This window comes from Aricia agestis, chromosome Z (assembly GCF_905147365.1).
Source record: "Aricia agestis chromosome Z, ilAriAges1.1, whole genome shotgun sequence".
Classification (NCBI taxonomy): Eukaryota; Metazoa; Arthropoda; class Insecta; order Lepidoptera; family Lycaenidae; genus Aricia; species Aricia agestis.
In genome coordinates, this window is record NC_056428.1 from 24,837,301 (window position 1) to 24,852,652 (window position 15,352).

At 36.9% G+C, this 15,352-nt stretch overlaps 1 protein-coding gene across 1 annotated transcript in view; it reads left to right on the forward strand.

Annotated features, from left to right (window-relative positions):
• The window catches only part of LOC121738986 (neuralized-like protein 4), a 39,832-nt gene extending 26,717 nt beyond the window's left edge, over positions 1-13,115 (forward strand). Inside the window, exons 23-32 of the mRNA XM_042131286.1 lie at positions 404-491; positions 1,529-1,699; positions 3,261-3,343; positions 7,117-7,269; positions 8,067-8,252; positions 8,722-9,427; positions 9,604-9,750; positions 10,248-10,422; positions 10,990-11,049; positions 12,727-13,115. Of these exons, the coding sequence (XP_041987220.1) occupies positions 404-491; positions 1,529-1,699; positions 3,261-3,343; positions 7,117-7,269; positions 8,067-8,252; positions 8,722-9,427; positions 9,604-9,750; positions 10,248-10,422; positions 10,990-11,049; positions 12,727-12,826 (1,869 nt within the window). The 3' untranslated portion in view covers positions 12,827-13,115. The remainder of the gene's footprint in view (positions 1-403; positions 492-1,528; positions 1,700-3,260; positions 3,344-7,116; positions 7,270-8,066; positions 8,253-8,721; positions 9,428-9,603; positions 9,751-10,247; positions 10,423-10,989; positions 11,050-12,726) is intronic.
• Positions 13,116-15,352: the final 2,237 nt, after the last annotated feature.

Sequence of the window (15,352 nt, forward strand, 5' to 3'; positions counted from 1 at the left end):
TATCTTAATCTGACAAATCCGATGACATTTCAACATTCAAAAAAAAATTTAACCCATTACGTGAGAAATCTGATTTCTATATCATAATAACTAGACACATGTCGGTAGCCTATACAAGCTTAATCTGACACGCTCGAGCTTGTCCCGAAATCCCCTCTTCCCCTCCCCAACTATAAACAATTCGACATCTAGTATACTAGTTGACTCCCGCAACTTTGTTGCTCCGATATTCCTTCACCCATAAGGAAGTTTTGTTCCTTAAAGCTATCCTTGGCCATTCCCCGTGTCCCAAAGTATTCAGCTGTTTACTTATGAAAAGGTAATAGACAGACAGACATGCAAACCCACTTTCGCAACTATAATATTAGTCTTTAGGATGCCTTATAAGACATTTCTTTTACAGAAAGTGTACGTAGTGATGGAATTGTTTGGCTCCGTGTTCAAGATACAAGCAGTGTCTAGAGGCAATCCCAATGCCCTACCACTAACTAGTAAGTTCAAACATTGTGACTTTTGTTTTTATATGTATACCACAGAGTACTATAATACTGGCGTAACAGAGAGTCAATCGCCATACTTCATTTGGAACCCTTCTAACTCTAACTAATACAGCGCCTGCACTTACAAGAGGAACTAACTGCACGCATAGTATTGAATTATGCTAAAATTACGTTTTTATCGCAATAGATGGCATACGTGGGAGAGCCATGCTTCAGCACGAATGGGCCGGCTCGACCGGATAAATACCACGTTCTCACAGAAAACCGGCGTGAAACAGCGCTTGCGCTGTGTTTCGCCGAGTGAGTGAGTTTACCGGAGGCCCAATCCCCTGACCCCTACCCCATTCCCTTCCCTACGCTCAACTATTCCCTTCCCCATCTCTGCCCTCCCCTATTACCATATTCCCTCTTAAAAGGCCGGCAACGCACTTGCAGCTCTTCTTATGCTGCGAGTGTCCATGGGCGACGGAAGTTGCTTTCCATCAGGTGACCCGTTTGCTCGTTTGCCCCCTTATTTCATTAAAAAAAATATCACCGTACGTCGCAATTCTCATACAAACGTAATACCAAGATCATTTCCCATACGAGAATATTTACCATATTTGAGTTATTATTCAGCTTAGTAATTACCTACTATCTTACTGCGATGGCACCCGCACTCTTAAAGCGGGACTGAGCGGTCATACCAGCCGCATGCGTCCTGACTGGTGGGCAAAGGTCACCAGAGTGCCAGAGTACCAGGGCACCAGAAGACGGACGACGCCGCCGTGGCCGCCGCCGACGGCCTCGAAAAAGATGGCGTGATGAACTGGATGCCTACAAGCCAGGCTGGCGTGCGGTGGTGTTGGAGCGAGACAGACGGATGACTTTGGGGGATGCCTTTGCCCAGCCCAGTGGGGTAGTATAGGCTTTTAAAAAATTGCGTCAAGACGCCGTCACGATTTTGAACAGAAGTTTGATTTCTGACACGTATAGTCTGTACACACGCTACAAAGCAAAAGTATTTATGAGTTTAATCAAATTTTTAGTACCCAACAACGGCGATCAAATGAAAGTTGAAGAAGAGTTGCCTCAAGTGTGTGAGACAGTTGTGAGCGAGACAGAACCACCGGCGCCGGTGGAGAACAGACGGCGAAGGACTGGCCTGCCGTACACATTCCATTATATACACGGGAAGAATATTAAGCTGTGTAGCTCGGGTAAGTTCGATTAGCTATGCCTTTTTTGTTCATCAAGAGCATGCGTTATAACGCAGTCTGTTGACTGCGCTATAACGCATGCTCTTGATTGAACAGCGCTGTTGCGCATGCTCTTGATGAACAAAAAAGTCATCAAGAGCATGCGTTATAACGCAGTCTGTTGACTGCGCTATAACGCATGCTCTTGATTGAACAGCGCTGTTGCGCACGTGAGGCATACCAGCGACGTATGCGCTCTGACCGTGTCCAAAACTTTAAAAATGACAATATTGGCGTTGCGTTCTTTGAAGCATTCAATAATTGAATGCGCCAATATGAAAGTTGATGACGAATATTGAAGATGAAAGTGCACAGTGTGGACATAGCTATTGTAATATTCAAATCTACAGTCGGGTCTTTTTAGCAGGTAACATTGACCTCTGTCAGATTAATCTATACAGATTCTGCGAGGTGGGTTGCTTAAAAACTAAAATATATATAATAACTAAAAATAAAATAAAATATTTTAATTTTGAAAATAATTAAGTAGACGAATCCCTGTCCCACTATTACTTTTTCTTTTGTAAATCTCAGGAGAAAAATAAGACAAGCAAATAATGTACAAGAAAAATTGCAGTGTTAAAGTATTACCATTATTTATGTCATATAATAGTGTGTTATTTTTCATAGCGTGTTTATTAATTCATGGGGATATTTCATCACAAGTAATTATTGTATCTGATTCTACTTATTCGCTTTAAATTTTTAGAGTAACATACCTAGAGATTAAGCCCGGCCGCACATTGTCCGAAATTTCTGATCAGAAACAGTTGAACGTCCGTGCTGTCTCTTACATTTTGTATTGAGCCGAGTGAGCTCGAACTCGCCGGAAGGATATTTCGGATACTGTGCGGGGTGGCGGTCCGGCGAAATTCAACTGTTTCTGATCAGAATTCGGACAATGTGCGGCCGGGCTAAAAAGAAAAAAGGTTAATTGACGTACATAACATTGTAGTTCAGTTCTTTCAATCAGAATTCGTTAATTACGTTTAAAATTTTTCTAAATCTTTACAACAAATATATAATATGTAACCGTGATTGAAAAAAGTTAATCAATTGTGCAGTTGTAACAATACAACGTGCATGTAAATATTGAGTAAATGATTTAGAGCGACCGCAGACTTACAATTTCAAGTTGGCCAACTAAGGCCCAATTTCGCCAACGTCTGTTAGTGTTAACAGCTTGTTAAAATGTCATGTCTTCTCTTTCATTCATACGAAAATCGAAAGAGGTAAAGTGATATTAATTCGATGGTTAACTTTAACAGTTGTTGGTGAAATTGGGTCTAAATCGCATAGTATACCAATAGTTATAGCGGCTTATGAGAGCTCGCACATTGCGCTAACAAAATTGTACAACTAAATAATTGGACACTGATCGTATAAGAGATGCGATTCCTTTTCGATTAACAACAAATTCAAAAGTTGTTCAATTAAATTGTGAAACTACGCAATTTAGTTGGCCGATAGTCAGCCAACTTGAAATTGTATATCAGTGGTGACCCTTAATTGTATATTTCAGATACCGTAGCTCTGAGGACGTCCGGATATCAAGACGCGATCGCCATAGTCAGTCAGCCGTTACGAAGAGGTCACAAGTTCAGAGTAAGTAAATCACGTTAACCGATTTCCGAAAAGGGGGAGTCGGTGTTTGTATATTGTAAGATGTTGCTGGCGACTATGCGAATATGCATTATAAAATAATCTGCGGGAACCGAACGAACCGAACTATGTACGCGTGGTAAACTCTTTGTGCCATATTTCATGAAAGCCCGGTTCATTACCTACGCAGCCTATTAAATTCAAAATATGTCTATTCCTATATTATGTAATTGTTATGATATATTACTCTCACCACATACGTTTAATTTATTTGCGAATTTTGTAAACATGTAATATAAATTTTGCAAAAAATAATGATTAAATATCTAAGATAAAAACTATTGAGTTATGCCGACCATTAAACAAGCTAATGCGTTTTTTTTTTAATTTTATTGAATTGTTACTCGTTACTTAAGTCGTTTATAAGTTTGATATAGGTACACGTTTTATTTATTTCCGGGTTGAAGTCCAAAGTGATTAATTATTATTGTTAAAAGCCAAAAGCGATTTTAATATTACAATCTATATATATAAAAATCAATTGCTGTTCGTTAGTCTCGCTAAAACTCGAGAACGGCTGAACGGATTTATCTTATCTTGGTCTTGAATTATTCGTGGAGGTCTAGGGAAGGTTTAAAAGGTGAGAAAAATTCGAATAATTGCCGGGAAAATCCTCAAAACAGCATTTTTCTATTTCCCATACAAACGTTTTCTAAATAAAATGGAGAGTCAATTTGTAATTTATTACCGCTGCATAAAGTTCAAATTCGCGTGCGCGTTGGAGGACCTAATATCGCGTTCTGAAACTCAACAAAAGTGAAAGTGAATCGCGAACGCGACAAAATTGCATAGTCTCAAAATACATAGTACATAAATAAACACAATTTTAGCTAACTTCAGTTGTTACTCTGTCCGATTATTTTTTTATTTTAGCTAACTTAAGTTGTTACTCTGTCCGATTATTTTTTTAATAAGACTATATAGAAATCGAAAGATAAATCTATATATATAAAAATCAATTGCTGTTCGTTAGTCTCGCTAAAACTCGAGAACGGCTGAACGGATTTATCTTATCTTGGCCAATTTTGATGAAATTTTTTGTGTGTGTTCGTGGAGATTCGAGAATGGTTTAGATTTACAGTTTGGTCTACTGGAAAATGTTTTTTCAATTAATTTCTTATTTATAAGGAGTTGTTGATTTTGGAATGTTTTACATTAGATCCGGCGGACGGCGCTATCATCGCATTCAATATTATTCTATTTCAATTTTAGTTTGTCCTGACAGATGGTGCTACGATTAATTTGAAAAAAATTTTGTTATTCAATTCATGCGCTGATTAAAATATTAAATAAATAACACATAGGCTACAATTTTAACCGACTTTCAAAATGGGGGAGGTGTTATGTTCGTTTTCTTATATTCAACGATTACTCCGCCGTTGGTTAACCGATTTTCAAAATTTTTCTTTTGGTATATAGGGTATCATCCCAATTTGGTATTATATTCAGAAAAGTGATGATCTGATGAAGGATCCATAAGTAATCGAGGGAACTCCTCAAAATTTATAGGGAAACATATGGTGACTTCGGTTTCGTGAGAAGTATTCTAAGCATATGCTACCAACAAGTAAGATTTTGCACCGAGATATACCTGGTATACTGTGGTTCGGAAGGTGCTGAGAGAATTCCTGATTCTTTATAGATACAAGTTTGGGAGTTTCGGCGTTGTTTTAAGAACAGAAAGCATATGCTACTATGCAAATTACATTCTTCATCATCATCATCATCATCATCACTACCATATCATAGTCTTTTAGATCGAGACTCGAGTTTGTCAAGCGATAATTAAAAAAAATCTATATCTACCTAATATTATAAACCTGAAGAGTATGTTTGCTTGAACGCGTCAATCTCAGAAACTACAGGTCCGATTTAAAAACTTATCTCAGTGTTAGATAGATCATTTATCGAGTAAGACTCATCATTTATCGAGAAGGTTATATTATATTATTACTCTAAGACTAATACGACAGAAGAAACTCAGGAAAATGTGGGAAAAACGGGGGCAATATTTTTTATGGGAAAATGTACCTACGGATTCTGTAAAATTTCTAATTTACGCGGGCGAAGCCGCGCGGGACATCTAGTGATTTATTAATTATTATTATTTTTATTATCTTTGTGGTATATTTGTGTAAGTGTATTGAATGTAAAAAAATATAACTATGAAGCGTTAAAAGGACGGTCATAAATATTGTGATGCTCTAATTTTGAAATTATCATAGGGCAAATTATCATACTAGCAGTATCTATTAGTATTGGTCAAAAATCAAAATATCTTATGACCTGGCTGATATTATGATTTTAAATTATATTATAAGGCGGTTAGTATCATTTGGAATACATTTTGGTCAAAATATCTTGTGACTTCGCTGGTTAGGGCGAACACTAGAGTGTCGTAACTTGTAATGATGTCAACTAGTCAAAAGATAAAGTATATAATTGATGACTGGTTTGTTTATTTTTTATACTTATGAATTGCGAATGGAATCTTTGGTAAAATTTTAATGATATATTGCTGGCTATTTCTTGTTATTTCAATTTTTTATCTTTCTTGTTTGTTCATCTGAATTTATGAGGTTTGCACGACCTAGACAGTTTTAGTCCGGGTTCCTTATAACATTTTTTTTTTATTACTATCAAGTTAACAAAACTTGGTTAACTACGGAACCCTAACTCTGGTGGGTTGCACCAGAGGCGTGGTTATAGTTAAAGTTATGGTTATAGTTAAGGCTAACTTAACTTTAATCTTAACTTTGACCACAGAATTTGACAAATGTCTGTTGCTGGTCTGATAAGCCTTTAAATGAACGTGGGCGGGGGCGCTGCTGGTAAAGAAGAACAGTCAAAAATGACGTTTTTGTATGATGACAGAGTTAGTTCCTTTTTTCGCCACTTCATTTAAAGCCTTGTCGAGCTCTATGGTTATCGTTAAATATGGCGTCCATTATTGACTTTAACCAAAGATTTGACATTTTGCACTGTAGTTAATATAGTTAATGTTACAGTTATAGTAAGTTGGTGCAACCCACCCTAAAACGGGACCCTAACCAGCTGATTTTTGTACATTGATAGGCTAATAGTCATATAATTTAAGAGTAACATTGTCCTACAAATAGAACTAAGTATCCATATTTTAGGACCATCAAATCAAAATATTAAATCTTTTCTATCTCTGTTAGCTACCACTTTCGAGAATTTTCGCAGAGGAAATTGTTGTTTGTCTTATAAAAATGAACATGTTACTTACCCTATTCTTATACTCACGTCTTGAATGATCTTCCTAAGAACTGGTTGGCAAATAATAGTTAATCATTACTAGTATCATTAGTGGATTATAAATTGCCAGGATTACTTTTTGATGTTAACTGATTATTGACCAAGCGATTGTTGCTAAATTGTATGTTCTTTTAAAACACTGGTTCCCAACCAGGGTCCGCAGGAGCCAAAATGCGGCCCGTGAATGACTAACATTACTCACTTACTCAACAATATTAATCCTAGGATAACCATGAAAAAAATGCATGTTCAGAATCAAAGGTTTTTTTTATGATATTTTATTTCCTTTTGATTTTTTTAAATGTTTAGAATGATTATTGCAGTTTATTTTTGTAATGCCTTCAAGAGCAAGAAAAGTTTGGGAACCCCTGTTTTAAAAGGTCGTATTATAACTTATATGGGGTGTTATGTAATTTCAAATGCAAGTTGTTTCACAGTTTCGCGTGGATAAAGTAGACAACAACTGGGAGGGTAGCCTGTGCATAGGCGGCGTGCCGTTTCTACCCACCGAGAGTCTACCTGAGGGTGCCATGCATTTGGACCCACCGGCCTGGATTCTGTCCAGCGATCTGCAGTATAATGGGTCACAGGTAAGAATCTGTGCCGCGATTCGGCTTTAAATTCAACATTAAGGCTGCGTTTCCACCAGAGATGTGTTGCGAGGAATGTGTTTTTGAGAACCAATAGAATCACTCCATTGACGTGAGCTTGCCGTGACCTCGCTCGGCGCAGCGATGCTATTAGATCTTCAAAACACATTCCTCGTAACACATATCTGGTGGAAATGCAGCCTAATAAAGTACCGTCGAAGAAATTGATTCATAGGCGGTTGACGGACCTACGTCAATTGGTCGGATTATGTCAATTCAATGATAACTGTGATGTGATTTTTACTGTTAAATGCAATTCGACCTGGAATCAAGGTGAATTAATGTTGAATTAAAATAGCGGTATCGGAGTATGTGTATCTGTAGTCGAGTGTTTAGCTAGTAGGCTTTTTGGCCGGGTTTTGTTAATTCAATATTGTCATGATAACATGTTTGCCACGCTTGACATGACCCGACCAAATTATGTAGGTCCTCTGTCTGTCTATGTGTGGCGGCACCCACAATTAGCGCCACATTCCTGCATCGCGCTATCGAAGTTTTCTATGTGCGTCGGTAATCGGTATATACCACAGCTGAAATCAATCACGTGGGCTTCGGCCTGATCGAGCATACCACTCCGCTCGGTCGGAAGGTCTACCTTTGCGGCCACTACGCATATTCCTACGTATGAATAAAATTTTCAGCTATTTTTTAAAATCTTTATATAATAAAGGGTTTTTGCCATACATGGCATGCTAGCCCCAATTTTTCAGGTAAAATATTAATTCGTTTTGTTGCAGCTAAGTTCTCACGTGACGGTAGAATTCGACGACGTTGGTGAGCAGAGTGTACTCACTATACACTTCAGATTCAACAGCGAGCTGGTGGTGGATATCGACGGTACTGTAGTGGGCATCATCGGGTCCGTACCCAGGACCTTCAGCCATGTGTATCCCATCGTGGACCTGTATGGGAAGATTAGCCAAGTGCGTATTAGGCAACAACAGTTTGTAACTTTTTGATCTATTACTTGTTTGATATATCTTTCGTTCGCTTGACACTCATTTGTCTTTGACGCAAAAAACAATGCGAATCAGACATTCCAATAGACGAAATTCCGATAAATGAAGTCAACACAATCTTTAAATTGCTTTATAATCATTGTCATTTATTTATCTTAAAATAATTAAAGCCGATTATAAAATGCTTGTAGTAAGAGACCTCTTCAATGCAGAAGAATCGAATGAAATATTAAACATATTGTTTAATATTAAAGTTTCATTTCTGTAGGTGGTAGGCACCAGTAGTACCGACGTTCGGAAAACATTTGCAAAAAATATTTTAAATAAAAACGTTTAAGAAGGTTGAGTAGGTAGGTAGGATAACTGATAAATCAATGTATCCTAAGGAGTATCTTCAAAGTTCAAGTTTCTTAAAATAGAATCTATTTTTCAGGTGTCAGTATTGCTTCATCCTTACACCGTAGTGGGTGGGACTTCATTGGATCTGCCGGTTATAGCTGAGAACCGTCGCGAGGAAACCCTTGCAGAGCTCAACATGGATGCCTCACCCGACGTATCCGCTCACTCAGACCGAATTGACACGCGGGCCACTCGCAAACCCAAAGCGTACAGCCAGGACAACCTCATAGAAATAGAACCAGCCCAGCCCGGCCCTAGCTCATACGTCCCACCCGAGAGTATTCCTACAGAACAAACCCCAGGACCTTGTAGAACAATGCATCACAGTTTGATCCTCACTCAACCAGACAATGACGCGGTCAGAGCGGTCCAAAGGAGCCACTCCACACACAACTTCATATCGGATTTGGATGAAAAAGAATTCCGAAGGCCCTTCAGACATGATGAAGTGGTGATAGAACAGTTTTGTGACACCAACATCCAACATAACGATAGATATCCCGAAGCGAACGACGTCGATAATTTGGACAACGAAATAATGGATGCTCTGACTCTAGAAACGGGTAACCTACCAGATTTAACCGAGGAGCAATCCTCATCTATAGACGAATCGACGCGTAGAGACGATTTCTTTACTGAACCGTTGACGTTGGAGAACTTGAATTATTTGAACCGGATACTGTGTTTGGATCAGGACGACGTTGGTCTACAAAGCTTGGAGGCGGAGTGGGAGGCTTCAGGTGAGAGTTTTTTTAAATGGCCCCTTTTATTCTTTTCCCCCGTTTTTTTTTTCATAAGTATATTTTTTTATTATCCATTACTTTATATATAGGTATATATATTTTTTTCAATTTCGATTATTGTAACTATATAATTATAGATAGTTTTTCATGTTATTTTCTATAATAATTTTCAGGTGAGGGTTGTGAACATCTCCACCTGGTGCTAAAGTACTGGAACTTCCTGGTGCTGCCGTACCCTCAGCTCCGGCACGCGGTCTCGTGGGGCCAGGTCCGGTGTTACTGCGCCAACTGCCAGCCTGATGCGGAACCGGCTTTGGCTGGTGAGTTAGGAAAATACGATTTACTGTTGGTCATCATGTGCCTAAGATCACAGTAAACATTAAAATTAAACTGCGGCATATTGGTTTTATCAATGAATTTCTAAAATACTAGAGTAGCAATGTCTTACAAAAGATTCTCAGAAATGCGTAACCACTTTTTTGTTCAAAAGACAATGTCAAGTCATATATTCGTTATGTCATTATGTATGTGAGATATGCCTGCAGGCATCTTCGAAGTGGCAACGCGTTGCTACCGTAAACTTCCAATCTAGTTACGTTAGTAACATAGAATATCATTGGGTTTTATTAACTGTAATATTTTAAATGAAAATTATGTGCTTCTACCTTGGCTCTAAAAAAATATTTTATATTACGAAAAGTGCACAATTATTTAATTTATATGGCCATTGCAACGCTAGCCTAATATCTAAGGCGACACATATAATTTGCCTTTACTATAGTCGAGTATGCACCCAAACCTTTTAAAATTTTTTCAGGCTGGGTCCGCATAGAACGTATAGATGGTGTGGGAGCCGCGTCGCGCGGTTTCTGGCACATACAGCGCTCCACGCTCGGCGCAGCGCAGGCCGCGACCACGACAGAGAGGGATATAGTGCGGCGACCGCGCTGTCTCGCTTCCGCACCCTCCAATACTATATCAGTGGATGATGGGTAAGCGGGCCCGTAGACGAGCAATTTTATTGCGCAATTTTACGTATTGCGTAATATTATTGATCGTCCAGGGTTGATATTGAACATCGCGCGCTTTTAATCTAATTGTCAAATAAACTGTTCAATAAAATTGAAGTATGATATTGCACAATACAATTGATCGTCTAGGGGCCGGCTAAGTTGAACTATGGTAATATTTCTAGGGTTAGATGGGATCGGATGCTTATTTGGAGTCCTGAAATATGAATTTTATATGTGCGTTGAGAGGTAGAATCAATATTGTTTGTTGTTAATATAAATATGTATTTATATTTTATACAGTGAATAACTACACAAGATCTACTTGACTTTGTCCGACACATAAAGAAAAATCACATAACAGAAAGAGAAATCTTGAATAGTTATATACTCTGAGTCTTTATCAGTAAAAGGTAAAGAATATAATTATAAATAGTATGAAATAAATACTAATTAATTATCGTTATAAATGTTATCGTTATAAAAATTTGGTCCTAAATTAATGTGATATATTATGACGTAATATGTTTAAATGGTGTTCTTTTGCAGGTGGTTGGATGAAGAAGGAAAACCACACACAACAATATTGGCCATCGAAATTGATATTGAGTGAGTATTCGAACTAGCGAAAGTAATTTTCACAACTTTGTTTCATAATCTTATTTTTAAATGATACTGGAACGCTCTTACTATTATTTTTTTTATAGTTTATACATTGGCTACCCTTGTTAGTTACCCTGGAGATACTGACACAAAATTCTTGGTCATTTGTACCAGTATGGCGGTTTTACAGGGGTATAATTACGTAAAGGCAAAAAGGAAAATGATGGTCATAGCGCTCGCACTGGCAGCCCAAACGCGTGGGCGTTAATTGAGCGTGTCGGATAAATAACGAGTGTCGAACGATTTATTCCACAAAAATGCTTGCATTTTCACATAGTCGAAAAAAAATAAGTAGGCGAAAGCGTAATGCCATACTTGTCGGGTGCGGCTTACAGCCCGCCATACCGACGCGAATACGTTAATTTTAATAAAAAATTAAACAATTTGTACCAGGCTAATTTTTGCATATCTAATCATCGTCGAGTAGCCATTCACGAAAATCACCTTGCCATACTTTTCCGACAGCGCCCAATGGCCGCCATGCCACTGCAAAGGTGTAATTTTTTTTTTTGCCAGACAAGTTTTTATTCAAGTTAATTTTCTCATTTATCAAACAAAGACAAAGCATTGTATAGCGTCTGTGTGTGTGTGTCTGCCTGTGGCATCGTATCATCCTAACGGCTGGACCGATTTTCATTTTGTTTTTTTGTTTGAAAGCTGACATGATCGAGAGTGTTCTTAGCTTTAGTTCATAATCTGGAAAAACTCGGTTTATCTGGTTCATGAAAGGCCGTTAGCAACTTGCAGTCGTTGATGGTCACAGTGACGGATTAAGACTACTCGATGTCCTAAGCAATCCGTGCCTGTCCCATATCCGTATGTCAACTAGAATCGGTCTTTGAAACTTTACTCTTGGCGGCCCGCCCCGGCTTCGTACGGGTATAAAATATAACTGAAAAAATGATTAAAATCGATTCAGTAATTTTGATTTATATTCATTACTACCCGTGGCCCACGTTGGTCGGTACCCCTGCAAAAGCTACGCAAAAAGCAAATTTTGAAATATGTAATATCTTCAAAAATATTAATTTAAATCATATGCTGTAAAGGGCCATATAGATCTATATTAAATCAACAATGTATTTAAAGTGTTTAATTGAATAAGGATTAGTGCCGTAATAGTTAAAATCGCTTCGAAAATTAGACATTATTTGTTGTTAAAAGTAAATGACAAAAAACTGTTGTCTGATATCCATAAGAGATATACATATACCATCTCGGAGTTTTCTGTAGACATTTTCCATGTGTACAATACTTAGTACATTATTTTGATAAATCTCAGCTTGCGTTTGCAATGTAAGCGGAAAAAATGTAATTATTTACGAGATCACTTTAGAAACGCCAACAGTTACAGCATTTCTTCACTATTTAATGAATGACGTTATTATACTTATAAACCTTCCTCTTGAATCACTCTATCTATTAAAGAAAACCGCATCAAAATCCGTTGCGTAGTTTTAAAGATTAAAGGGAACAAAGGGACATGAGGGAAAAAAGCGACTTTGTTTTATAATATGTAGTGATTGGTAGAAATTTCGTTACTTTTTAAAGTTGTTTGCGCCGATTTTTTAAATTTCTTAATTTAATTTTATGGTCAACTTTATTTGGATTAACTATTTCCAGGGGATCAGATGCGGCCAACGATAGATTACTCGCATTCCTGATCTACATGAAATCACACGCCGTATTCGTTGAAGACAACCCACCGAGCTTAGATGAGTAAAAACAACATACATTAAAAACACTTCATGAGCACAATTTAAAAATCTGTTATAACATTAAAAGGATCTTATGGACGTAATAGCCGAAAATAAACCTCATAATATGTTCTGTAATAAGTACTAAAAACCTCGTCGTAATAAACGATATGTCATTTTAAATTATATTCAAGAGGTTTTTATTGTACTGAAGCAACAGAATTTAAGAGGATTTTATAAATGGTACTGAGTAGGCATTCTGAGTCGGCTATTTAAAAAAAATTAAGTAACTATTACTTTTTGATAATTTAAAAGTTTTAGTGCTTATGATAATTATATTTATAGTCATTTTATGCTTTAATTTTGCTAAATGGCAAGTGTTTTGTTTGGTTTAGATGTGACAAATATTGGCTAACTTGGAATGCTATACTATGGCTAAATGCAATAAGTATTAAAGGTGAAACCACATAAGGCATAACTACACTACGAAAGATGATGTGTTAACTTTTTTCGCAGTGCTGTGTCGTGATGTTTTACTCCTGCATAGTGCGATGTGTGGCATACAATTTCATAAAATATTTGGCTGTGTCGCGTTTCGTCGCTCCGTTGCAGTGTAGTTAGTTCCAGTGCGGTCTTACCTTAACAGATGTCAGATCCATATCATTTTATGTTAAATCAGTACCCTGATTTTACTATTCTAATGCAACTTCATATTTTCTTGTTCGATCCAATCCGTTTCTTATCAATATACAAAATGGTATTTTCAAGAAATGTCACATCAATTTCAAACACATTTTGATTGGTTAGATTCTAATCAATCGTTTAATGTTTGTTTTACACACACGAGAGTACCATTTTAATTTTTGATGAAAAACGGATTGGGTCGAACGAGGAACGAGTCTGCATTGTTAGTAGAATAGGGATACATGTGTGTGTTTCAAATATTAAAATGCGACTGAATAGCGTACGGTTCGAAAACGGTATGTTAGTTGTAATTAGAATCGAAGTATCATCGCTATAACAGAGCGTAAGACTGTTTACTTACAGAAGTAAGTCGATGTTTGAACTTGTTAAATAATATTTATCACTATAATATGTACAGGTTGCCTTGTGATTGGCGACTGAGACTTGCGATTTATTTTGTTAGTTTGTTATTTATTTTGGTATCATACTATATATTATATAGTATGATACCGAAATAAATAACGTTACATACGCTGCATATTAAAGCTCCTATTCCACTTTCCTAAATTGAATTATTTAATCATTGAAGCCTTAGAGATATTCAATTAAAAAATAAGGTTTGGCAGAAAGTGTATAACTTAACACTTAACAACCTGACAATGTATATACTATGTATAATGTATATAGTATATACAATCAGATAAGTTGATTCATCAGATAGCGGACCTATAATAGTCATTACTCATTAGTCATCCAGATAGTGAAATCGATTTCACATCCTATGTAGCTATAACGCTGTTCTTCTTTACCTTTCTTGTTGCGGTCGTTTTGATCCAAAGGCAACCTTATGCTTATGTAGTCGATGAACTAATATTCCTTGACATTTTAAATGTAGATATCATAATTATTATGTATTATTGATCATGATTATGTTGATTATTATCAATAATTATTTATATTGTCAGCGATTAGGTTCGTATTACTTCAAAGCTATAACGCTGTTTCCTCTCAAATATAATATTAGTCATTAGAAATGTTATAACTTGTATGTTATATAAAATATAACAGTTTCAGTCATTTTAATAATATATGGGTAGGAAACATAATATTATGTATAGGAAATTGGTTAAAGTAACCAAAATATTAGGGTCTTATAAAAATATTTTCTCAACACCTATAGTTTTTATTATTCGTAGCTCAACACAAACTATTTCATGTTGCTGTCTTTGTCTTATGTGTTGAGTTATGAGAGTTGAGTTAATTTAAAAGAAAAAAAAGCCCTTAAAATTAAAATCATAATATAAACAAAAATATATAATAAGGATCACAAACTATTAATTTTTGTTTATTCTATAAGAGGTGAGATTGCTTTTCAAAGTAGCAATGAAGTTAAATTTGCTATCATTAAGTTATGCTTTAATACTTTTTATATGATGATGAACTATTTGAGTTTTGAAGCGTACTTTTATAATAATTGAGGCTCGACGTCCGCTCGAACGCGCGGTTTGGCGGCTACACTGTGAGATGACAAGCTAATGTATGTAAACGGCAGCGCGACCGCGCCGCTATTAAAATAAATCGTTACATAGTATTGCTCGTGCTCTCGCTGTGTAGCGGCCAAAAGGCTCGTCCGCGCCGCACGCATAAAAATCCTGCCTTAGTGCGTTTGTGGATTACACGGAATTTTACCGTCCGGCGTTCATAAAATTCACGTTTGCCATATCAAAATGTAAGAAATCGAAACGCCGGACGGTAAAATTCCGTGTAGTGCACAAACGCCCTTATAGTTTTTCGGTTTGTACTTTGTACGCCGCTGCCAACCGGCACCTTTTGATAAAAGGTGCCGGTTGGCAGCGGGCGACATGAAG